Source organism: Perna viridis, chromosome 2 (assembly GCF_037379345.1).
Source record: "Perna viridis isolate PV_CMFRI_1.1 ecotype Kerala chromosome 2, ASM3737934v1, whole genome shotgun sequence".
Lineage (NCBI taxonomy): Eukaryota > Metazoa > Mollusca > Bivalvia > Mytilida > Mytilidae > Perna > Perna viridis.
Window position 1 is genome coordinate 63,545,714 of NC_142446.1, and position 12,367 is coordinate 63,558,080.

Sequence of the window (12,367 nt, forward strand, 5' to 3'; positions counted from 1 at the left end):
AAACACTTACACTTAAGAATGTTATAGTAAAGACGAGTCGTAAAATCGGAATTCGTATAAAGAATAGAACCCATTCATGACCCAAGAAGTGACACTGACCAGCCTGAAAAAGAGGCTGTCTTAGGAACGGACTATATCGCGTGTGAACTATAATAATGTATTATAGCAAGTTGTACTGATAATGTAATGTCTAAATTGCACCAAAAATTTAGAGGGATTAAATGTGTGTGCTATGCAATACACAAAGTGGTCAGACTTTTCTGATCCGAACTATATATCGATATTATTCAACGTAATTTGTCGTAGTACAAATTTTGAAACCCCCCAAAAATTGAGGCTTTATTATTTTTTATAATTATGGTGCAACTTGTTGTAACGCCTTTGTTATACAATGATAAAACTCATGTGTGTTTGATTTGGCTGCATAAATCGATTTTGTGGTGTTTGGCACTTCTGTCATTTATTTTTTAATCTTGAATTAAGTATTTGGTTCAAATGCTCCCGAAACTACTCCATGACACACTTGTATAGCATTCCGGAATTTGCAATACTCATTTATTTTGTTTTTGTTTTAGATATTTGTTTTATAATTACTTTATTAAAATAGTTTTGTTTCAAATCGCAATTGATGTATAAAATGAAGGTTATTCCTGACACTTTAAGGATCAACTTAAAGCCATATCTTAATGGTTTTATAATGAAAGAGTAATCAATGGAACCAAGATTCTAGTGGAGAAACAAAAGAATGTGATCCAGGGACAAAGACCAGACATGGAAAAAGACACACACAACAAAGAACATGAAATAGCCAAAATAATACATACAACGTAACAAAAGTAAATGACTCCACTAAAAACTTGGAGCATGGACCAGATGCCTTTCTAGAAACACCTGCCGAGATACTCATAAAAAGTCAAGTACAGAAAAAAAGTAAGAAAAACCTATGACACTTTGAACAAATGAGTACTCATATTAACGAATTTGCCAAGTTTTTATAAGTCATTGTATTTAATCTATATTACGACACTGAGATGTCTATGAATGGCGCAACAAGTTATCTTTGTAATAGAGTCAATAAACCAGTAATTGTCAGGAAATTATCATGTTAAACTTTGGTTCTGATCAAATCACAGGATATGAACTGTGTGGGCTTCACGTCGCATTAGTATTTTGGATGTGGAAGAAACGTTACACCAGTTTTTACTGCATTTTCTGGGAAAATCAATACGGAAAGAAGCGAGTAGGTTCAATATAGCCTTAACCAATATATATCTATAGTAATTTCGACAAGCACAAGATAGTATAAAACTACCAGAAGGAAATATGTGGAAGAATTATTGGAATATGGCTAGTTGTAGCTAAGATAAGAGTGTTTCAGTCGATCAATATCAAGGAAAATACATGCATTTTAAATACTACTAAGACAGTGGTTTTGATGAAATAGAGAAATAACAGAATTAATATCATAAAATATAGATTAAATTATGCATCAAAAACTGGTCGCGGTTGTTGAATTGTTATGAGAAATAAATTGGAAAGAACGTACACAGCTAAACAAAAAGGTAAGTTTATTATAAATGATTTATAAAGTATCTAATAGAAACAAGTTGTTTTGTTTATCAATACTGATGTTCGTCAACATCATAAAACAGAGAAGAAACAGAATCGCACTCACATAAACAAATTTGCAAATATCGAACGCTCGAAATTCAGTCAAATCTAAGTAATTAATTTAGCACACGTCGTTTTTCGCGAATGAGTTATTTGTGTTTCTTTGCAAACAAGACAAAATTGCGAAAATAAATCATCGCGAATAACTTCATTCGTTATACATGGAATACATATTAAACCAAGTGTAAATTGCTGGCCGCGAAAATAAGTTGTAGCGAAATCGTATTTATATTCAAAAACGCTACAATAAGTAGTTAAGAAATGCAGTAGACAGTTAAATGTATTACTTTATCTTGCATTTTGTTTTACAAACAACATTTTTGGTTAAAAAGAAAAGCTTTTCCATTGAGCTTAATTATCTATTAACATAAAAGATAGTTTAAAACGTTTTGAAAACGAAAACGTTTTTTTATTGAATTACGACTGTTCTTTCTAGTTTTCATTTAATTCAGTTTACAATATTGCTCGATAACGGTAATTTACGGAAAGGACGAGGTATTTCATGCCAACTTCATGTTTGCCTAAATTGTCCTTTTCACAATATATATTTTTGACAATTACCATTTGAATATCTTTATGATAAATAAATGCTTTTTGAACGTTTCACAAATATATTGGTCATACTGTTTGTTAACCGACATAACGATGATGATATCGCCAGGGCTAATTAACTGTAAAGACACGCCTCGAATTTGACTTCGATGTTTTTATATTTTACTCATTTTTTTAATCTCAGGTAAAATTTGTTAGTGATTCATTTAGGTCTTGTCTAATCTTATTATTTGATGGACCATTGATACTGAATATTCTTTCTGTAAGTGAATCTATCTATGTATACAAACAAGAAAATTTCCTCATGATCAATTCCATTCAAGAAAAACCCTCAACATGGAACAAAATCAAAACGTGTCTGCTATCGGTCGTAACAAATACAAAAGCATACTAAAATCTACCAGAAATTCAAAACAGATCTACAATTTTAGATCACTCCAGATAAATGAATAATTAGTTTCTTTGCCTACTATATTTCTTTCCTTGGAACTCAAATCACTTATGGGACAAAACTGGAGCATTTTCACTATAAGAAGAGCTAACTAAAACATAGCCTTATCAACATCTGTCCAATTTTTCAGTACAAGAGGACTAAAACTAAAACTCAGGGCTAATCACACCAAAAATGAACAAATGTGCGCATGACAATCTGCATTCTATCAAGTTTACTACTTAACAGAAACTTTATGAAAGGATGCAATTATCTATATCGTGTTCTAACCAAACATCAGATATTTCATTTGTGTTAATGGACAAGCAATGCTCTGCAATAAATTTCAGCACAAGAAATAAATAAATGTTTTGTCTCTGGTTATCAGGAGATCTTCAATGTGTTTGAAACGTTTTAAAAGGAAATCAATGTCACGATATAACAAATCAATGCTTATAGAAGTATTATCAAATAAGCGCAGGGATGATGTACTCAGAATATCATTTCGGAATTTGCTGGTTGTTTTCAGTAATTGTGGTACTTCCTAATCATTGCTTGCATTGACCAATCCATAAATCTTCGTTACTGCTAATGTTCTAGACATTATAATGGTCTACGGAAATACTCGGTAATTATATATGCCTACTCCACTCACTCGTCTCCAAATCGATAATGCGGCAGTGCACAATACCATATTATTACTCGCAAAATAAGAACATGAAATTCCAACATTGTTGATAACCGAATCAACAGTTGCTTAGCTCTGGTTTCACTAGAAATGAAAGCTGTTGAACAAAGTACATTGGACACATTGTTGATATTAATAAAATAATAACTAATCAGTGTTATAATCGTAACTGGAATTTTCATACACATGGTTTATTTTCCAAAAAAAAAAAAAAAATAAAAATCTAATACTATATACAATATAACAAAAAAAGACAGTATATAGTCCCGTACTCTGTGCACTCAAATATTATAACATTCGCTTTTAACTTAAACATATTAATGAATTATGTAATCTTAAACAGCAGCGTCTCCTTCTGAATAAGGACAATTATCTTATAAATCGTTTGAAATTGATATGAAACTTACTTTATCATCATCTGAAGTTCTCCGTGACATACTAATATCATATTTGTCAAAGAATAATGCATATAATTGTTTATTTATGAGAAATTCTTTACTTTAAGTAGTCAGTTATTAAATTTACTATATCGATTCCTAATGGGAATTCATTGTAACTTTAGCCGCAAACATTACATTATGAGGTGGCATTGAATCTACCGTAAGTAAATTTCAGATGTAATCTCTGCGGTATTAATCAATGATTTCATCCGTATGTGCTAAAGGTAGAATGCTCCGCTATGTCTTACGCGTGGTCCAGATGCGTTCAATAGTAACAGGGTTAGATGGTTTCAATACAAAATTATCCATCATATTAGTATTACAAATTTCGATATGCTGTACCGAATTTCAAGGAGTAATATCTCATCAGCAGCATGAAAAAAGTATGAAGATTTAAGAATTAATTGTGTACAGGAATTACTCATAATCAAAACCATTAAAATAGGAAGCCAAATTTATCCCTGAGAGGTTCTATCATGTGCAATACAAGGAATACAGTCTTAATGCGTTAGGATTTTAAAATTTGAAATTTGTAATTTAATTGATGATTTCATAATGTAACTGACAGACAGTGTACGACTAGTAAAATTGTTTCTGTGGTAATTAGATTAGAAGTTTATTTTCATTTGATATATACAGTCATTTCATTTATTTTTCAGTTGACCGATAAACACTAACTTCTATGTTAAAGAAAAATCGGTATCCTCCCAAACTTCTGCATGTCACGATGGCTTTTGGACCTAAATGTTAAAGACAGATATAAGAAGATTGTCAAAAACATGTTATGCGCATGCGGTAACGAATCTACTGATAGCGGGCCAATCATCGACATTGATCAAATATTACAAGACTACGCATGGCGAGAACTGAAACGAGACGCGCGGTGGTATCAAAGTCCGCTTTTGCGAAGATCATGCTATGAAATTGAAATACCATGGAATTTTTACGAATTTTCGCACAAAACAGTCAAGTTTAATTTAAGAAATAATCACATATCCTCTGATGGTTTAAAGACCAGAAAACAAGTAGAACTATTTTCAACACAATATGAAAACAACACAGCAAAGGACCAGGTATATAATTTGAAAACAAATAGACAGACTCAGGCCCGCACATATGTCTCTTTTCAAAGAGGATTTTCAATCAAAGGAAAAGCAAACTTTCATATCGACATACCTGAACGATTTGGTCATTGTGGAGTCACATCTAGTGCAAGTGGCAAACTAAAAATTACAAAAATTCGAGGAGAGACCATGGAGGAAATGTTTGCATGGAATGTAGACAGTGATATAACAGTAGACCCATATCACGTCACAAATGTAAAGCTTGTCGTTACAGAAGATGAATTCATGGCGGATTTTGAAATCAAAACAACATTGCGAATGCCTACCGGAGAAGCTCCTATCATACTCAAACGAAAGAGGGACAATCGTATTCAAGCTGTTTTACTCATTTCAGATTTACATGATGCATTTTCAGATATAAGCAACACTGTTGTAAACTTCGTGAAATCGGATGGCCCAGGAACCTCCAAGGGAATCATTGAATTCACTACTCTCGGAATTCTTGACAGTGTCAGATGGAGAGACCAACGGATCACCATTGAATCTAGACCATTATCTCCATCGCTTACAGAAGCGGCAGACCTCCTCTATGATATTCCCCTTTATGCTAAAGATATCTACAGCCAAGTTATCAAACATGCAACTAAAGAAAAGGAAAGAGAAAACAAAGTTGAGCCAAGTTTACCTGAAGCACATAATCAAGCTTCCGGTATATCCACTCCTAAAGTGGAAACACGTGATTTGCGTTTTAATATTATTCCGAAAATCATTACAGAAGGTCCTGATTCTGATATTTTCTTGAAAGATTGCGACATTGGCGAAGCAATGACGGCTATTTCGGCTGCGGCTCATCCAATCATACGCCAGAGTGAAATCCAAAAAGTTTTGGAGGAAGTTAAAACAGATCTACCTAAAATACCAGAACCCCAGCAACCAACCCAGCAACAACGACGACCATCTCTAACGTCACTGAAAAGAACCGCGTATGATTCACCATTACAAGTCATAAAAGAATTAAGTTTAGAAGATAAACAGAAGAGTGAAGACTCTGATAAAACAAATTCACCTGATTCTTCAGACTCTCAGAGGTTTTCCAAACAAACTAGTGTCTAATTTTAGGTAGTGTTTCATGGAAGTATAACTGTTTTTCGTACTACATTCTATAATTCCATATTTCTATTTCATTTATTAAAATCAATTCTGCACAAACGATCAAATAATGTTATGACAAGATAACGTTAAAATACTTTGTAGTCAAAATAGTCAAAGCTGTTCAAATACATATCCCATGCCAGCTGTAAAATTAGTCTTGTTAAGAAAGTGTTTCCCTCTTTTGTATTTAAAGGAATTAATAAAGATATAACGAGATTTGTATTTTGTAAAAATTGAAAGAAAACAAGTTTTACATTTATGCCACTTTGCGTTACGTTTTTAACATCAATATAACGGTCTCGTCAATTGTAATGTGGTATTTCGTACCATTATCAATAACTAGTATTTGAAAGGGTCTAACGTTTAATAAAAAACAGTATCATATCTTTTTTATAGACCGAACGTTTATAACATTCCCTATCTTAATTATCTATAATTTCTAATGTTCGTATAGGATAAAATACAAAAAAATGCTAAGCAAAAGTCAAAGGGAATACAAATGTAATTAAAAAGAGCTAGTCTAGTCCGTTTAACAAATGATAATATCAAGACAAAACGCAGTGGTACTGACTTTGTACAGGTATTTCCAAAGGCAATGGTGAGTTAAACCGTTAAACCAGATTTTGCTTATCCCCCCGCTTTCATTAAATGTTAAATGTATATTACAATACTAACAAGTAGCAGCAATTTGCTACCGGGAAAAAGTGGGAAAAATAGATAATCAATTCAGTACTGAAAATATATTGTTGATATTACAAAAGTTCATCGCCTATAATCATTTTTTTTCTTCAGAAAAAGAATATTTCATGCATTGTTTATAACAGTCTCTATACAAATATCAACTCATTTTTCCCTTTTAAAGGAGGAAGTGAATTCGATCTGTATAGAAATAAGGATGTTTTTAATACCACAAGAAATGTTTTAAGAGTTAATTTCTATACCTATACATATCTTTATTTCATGCATCTATTATTGAATAATCTGAATCAATCTCCTTCGGAACATGTCGTCTCCTTCCTATTCAAACTACCGCAACGTTTTTATTGATGATTTATTTAGAAAGTACGGAAAAAGTAACTAAAATGAAATGGGGTACCAATCTTTATCATGTATCAGCAATTATCGTCAAACATATAATTAATAAATTAAGTACTCTTTCGACCTATTGATTAAAAGAAATGAACCAGGACTGACAATCAACATGGGAAAAATTGCAACATATGTTCCTGAAAGATTGAAACTAAATTGTAAAACGTATTAACATGTAAAAAACCATATGTTTAGGACTGACGAATAAACACACAAATAAATTTATACAAATTCAATTGGTGACATATTTTTAATATGATTTAAAAAAATTTAAAGTCTATTATTTTCATTTTTTTTTTTTTTGTAAATATGGAAATACATGACCTAAAACGTATATTGTTAATATAACACTTGAATGTCTAATGACAATGGAAAACATTGAGCACAAACCGAAACAGATTAAATAAACAGACCAGAACAGAAACCACATATATTACAACTAGGCTGACAAATACATAGAACGCAAAACACTGTTTTGATATGATCAGTTATTCCATACATTTAACGAACACATCTTAAGTTACAAGTAACATATATGAATAAAGATTGGTATTGTAAAGGATTTGGAAAAAATGAGATTGTCATAAACATCATTTCTCACAAATGAATGGTTTATTTTATTTAATGTTATGAAACTTTTCTAAGATAATTATTTTTTCATTATCTATCGAACACCATACAGCATTCATCCAATATGTACCATGAAAGTACAATTCCACCAATTCAGACACTCATGGTTCTAATCATTAAATAAAAAATATGTATATTGTTACATAACTATTTGTCGATAAGGTCCGCTGTATGATAAATCAAAAGTCGGGTAAAATGTTGACATATGTATATACACACATTCCAGATTTGTACAAATATTAGTCATATAGACATAGCATTGCAAAAACACGTTTATAAGAGTAATCAAGGGAAACAAGATTTAAGCTGAAATCAAGTGAATGTAATCAAGTGACATGTTAAACAGACCAACACTACAAAGAAAAAAAAAGAACCAAAAGAATACATACAAAGTAACGAAAGTAAATGAGTAACTCGCATTCCACTAAAAAACTTGGAGCATTAACCTGGTTCAACGGTAGGGAAAGCGTCCTCTGCTTTTCTAGAAACACCCAGCGAGTTGCTCATAGAGAGTCAAGTCCAGGGTAGACGAATAGAAAGGAAAACTATGACATGTTGAACAAATCCGTATTCATGGTGCAGAGGAATACAGCGCAATGATTCACAATTTATTTATATGAAATAAACATATTAATTGAGACAAACGATGAAAAAACTAGATACAAGAACACCAAATTCGGTTGAGCAAAACAGAAATAAAACATTCGAGTCTAAATGGTCCAGTGTAAAGTCATACATTTTCACCTTTAGTGTATTCTTATGTCACTTGTGTATATGTAAGCAACTCTTTTGATGTACCTCTGTAAAATGATGTTTTAGAGCCAGCTTCAGCCTGCCCTATGGTATGGGGGTTCCTCGTCGTTGCTGTCTCTGACATATACATCATACCTATTCTCGTTATATTATTGCCCGATTGACCAGTAATTATAATTGATTGGTGTTTAACGCCCGAGCAGCAATATTTCAGCTATATCCGGTCGATTAGCATAAGTTGGATTATGAAATGAAAAATGGGAGACGAGATTAATAGGGTCGGCGAATTTTGGTTGAATATGGAGAGAAGTTAGCCTCATGTGGCGGAGCACAAAGATACCTAATCCTATCGAATGCCATAGTATGTTTCGTTAACGTTCGAGGAACGTGGCATATTTTCCAACATGCTCCACCACTATGGATGTGGTCAGGTTTTTCCGTATTATGGCATGACGACCCTAGCATGTTACACCATTCCGCCACATACAGACCATTAGATATCAAGGCCACTTAACTAGTAATCGATACTTTTTTATACTCAATACATTTCAATGCAGTGCCTCTTACATGTAAAAATAAAAAGAACCTCTCAGAATATGTCTTTAACTAACCTCTCAGAATATGTCTTTAACTAACTATAATTCTTTGAAGTGACCTCATTCATTACATTAAACAATACGATCAGTTCCGGTAATAATATTTTGAAAAATATTACGGAATCATAGTGTACAGTAGAATGATTTCATTTCTATGATATCTTGCAACTATCAACTTCACCAGTCGAATTATATATCAGTGAAAGAAATTATTTGTCATGAAAATACAACTAACGAGAAATGATTCGATTACCGTTCTCTGTAAGAATCACGTGGGCACGTATTTTTTCTCAATTCGGTCTTTTGTGCCTAAAATAAACTTTTTTAATCAATACATACAGAAAACAAGTAGAACAACTATTTAAGTATATCTTGAAGCATCTGTGACATAGATATTTTTAATGCTTATATAGAGTAAAAGTGCGGGAAAATCTAACCGCCATTTCTCCGTAGTGCAAGATAACCCTGAATGAAGATACTTTAGAATTTTAATGAAAAAACATTCTAGTAGGTGACCGAAATTAATTAAGGGAAAATGTTACAACGTTCACATACTTCACTGTTTACACAAACAATGATCAGATGCCAAACATGCAGTATTCCGTAATATAGAGGGTGTGTATATTAATGACTGTGGAAAGATTACATCATCAGAATTATTAAACTAAATAACACGTAATGTTAAAGGAAAACTACTTCATTTTACGAACAAGTTGTAACATTATATGGTTTACTTAGTATCATAGCTTAAAAATCGATAGAAACAATTCATATGATATTAAACAATATCAAATCTAATATAATCTGCGCAACCGGTGTTCAACCGTTCCATCGTGAGAGTTATATAACTCATTAATTCAATTTTATGGCCATATTACCATTGAAATAGACTTATTCCCATGACTATTTACAAAAACATGACCATGACAACGGAACGAAATCGGATCTGAAAACGTCAAATATTTTCCAATGAATAGAAATTTTATTTTCCGCAACAACCTTGTAATCAAAACTAGATTTAAGGTTGTTAAAAGCGTCCATTGATTTTATACAAAGTCAGAGTTGGTTGTAGAATGGGAATAACTTTAATTATATCTCTGTATTGCTAATTTCTTTTACCACCGTAAAGAAGCGAGAAAAGAGATAATTTGCCTCAGATTTCACCCCAGGTGACATATTCCATAGGACAGTTCCTTACTTAATAATATCTAATCGATTTATAGTAATGTGCCTGTTCCGATTGATATAAATACTTAAAAAAATGTTCTTTAGGAAAAAAAGAGTTTAAAATCTACACTGTACACTCACCTCGATTAAATTCATATCTTAATCAAGAGACGATATTTGATATTTCCGAGGTTGAAAAAGAAATATAGAGATTCACCTTATACATCATGCAAATTATAACGCGAAAATTCAGCTCTTCATGAAAGCGTTTCAAAGAACTAATCAAACGTTAAAATGTGAAATGGAAAGAGCATTCAGGATTCTAACGGTAATCCAATGATAACGAATAGTCAAGGAAAATAGACACACATGACACAGAACCTAAACTAAACACAAACTTAGAAACAAAAGAAACCCCCCGGATTCGACTAAAAAGTATATGGACCAGGTGCACTGGAAGGAGAAGCATCATCTGCGAAAAAATTACTGATATAAGTAAATAATCTACATTGCAATATAAATTTCCAATATTATTAAAGATAGAAAAATATGCCTGAAACTACATGAAGCCTATTATATTTTCGTAGGGTTGAATTTTATGCTGTCAGTTTACCAAGCAAACGACTCACATTCTTTTATTATGCAGAACAAAGGAGGACAAATCAGCTAGGCGTTTAAAATAATATTATTCTATGCACTAGGAATGTCCTAACTTGGTACGTGTTGCAACAAGCCTTTTTTTACATTTTCATCATCTTATTGTTCGTGTTTTTTTTTTTTATCATTGTTCGTCTTTTTTAAATTTCAACTTTGATCAAAACCAAACCAAGTTTGTGCTTTTGAAAGATTTCCAAATTTACCTCGGTAAGTGTAGTTACAATCGAATGTCGTTAAAACACAAATTTGTTCCTTTTCCTTTTCTATTTATATTCCAAGCCCTATTTTGTAAACTGGCACAGACCTTTTTCATGTTACCAAATGGCGATCCATTCAGCAAGTTTTGTTTAGCAATTCGTGTGGGCAGAAATATTCTGATGGTGTGACAAATTACCAATAGAACGAATTTGTAACATAATACAAAATGCCCTGACATTGTAACAAGAGTTCAACTTCATTTTCCAATTACTTATAAATTGGTTTTGACACAGTATAATCTTGGAAAAGCTTTCAAGAATTAAGAATCAAATAAAAACACGTGAGTTCTATAAAACATTTTGAGTATTTATGGACTAAACAAAAATTGCAAAATGCATTCTCTTTCAAAGGAAGAAGGAACATATGTGGTGAAACGCAACAACTGCACCATCGTAATACCTTTATTAATATAGTAAATAATCATCAAAAACTCTTCAATAAGTGTAAACACACCTTCAATTTAGCCCTGGAAGGTCCAAGCAAGAATAAAAGTAATAAAATCCACGATAACGGAAGAATGACACTTCTTCAAAATAAACTAAAAAGTCAAATAACGACACGAAGACACATTAATGACCACATTGACATTAAGGCAAAAGCATGCATTTGTAACCAAGTATTATGTTTCAAGCGCAGCGGACCTCTTAGAAATAGTGGAAATACATCCAAAATCGACAAATTTTAGTTAAAGAAAAGCAACGAAAAATCATCATAAAACATATACATTATAGCATTTATCAATTATTTGTTGAAAATTGTTAACTGATCTTTAACTTGATATCCCAAAGCAATTAATCGTGCGATAAGAAAGTACGCAGGACCAAACATCTACTAGGAGATACTAACACGATAGCACGACGATTTAAAATCATTTTTTAAAAAATGAGTTTAGTTGAAAATATCAGCATTAATTATAGCCGGACCTGCCAACGGATATGCGAATAAAGGACATATTTTAAGAGAATTATAATAAATAAAGTATAGACTAAAACTCATAATAAAATGTATTTAAAGAAGTCAAGCCAGGGAATAGATTCAGGAGCGAAGTCATTGAATATTGAATTGTGTTATGATTAGAAAAAAACCATTATCAAACACGGATACCGACAGAGGATAGAATAAATCTTACCTGTCAAGAAATGGGCATCTAAACTTTAAAAAAAAACTTTGGTCATTTAAACTCACTCTCATGATAGCGATATATTTGATTAAAAATTGTA

The 12,367-nt window shown here is 32.0% G+C and overlaps 1 protein-coding gene across 1 annotated transcript; it reads left to right on the forward strand.

Moving 5' to 3' along the window:
* Positions 1–1,066: 1,066 nt before the first annotated feature.
* On the forward strand, positions 1,067–6,288 carry LOC148626423 (uncharacterized). Its single transcript, XM_088570398.1, has 2 exons — positions 1,067–1,562; positions 4,441–6,288. The coding sequence occupies exon 2, from the start codon at positions 4,501–4,503 to the stop codon at positions 5,956–5,958; it is 1,458 nt and encodes a 485-aa protein (XP_088426524.1). The 5' UTR covers positions 1,067–1,562; positions 4,441–4,500; the 3' UTR covers positions 5,959–6,288.
* Positions 6,289–12,367: the final 6,079 nt, after the last annotated feature.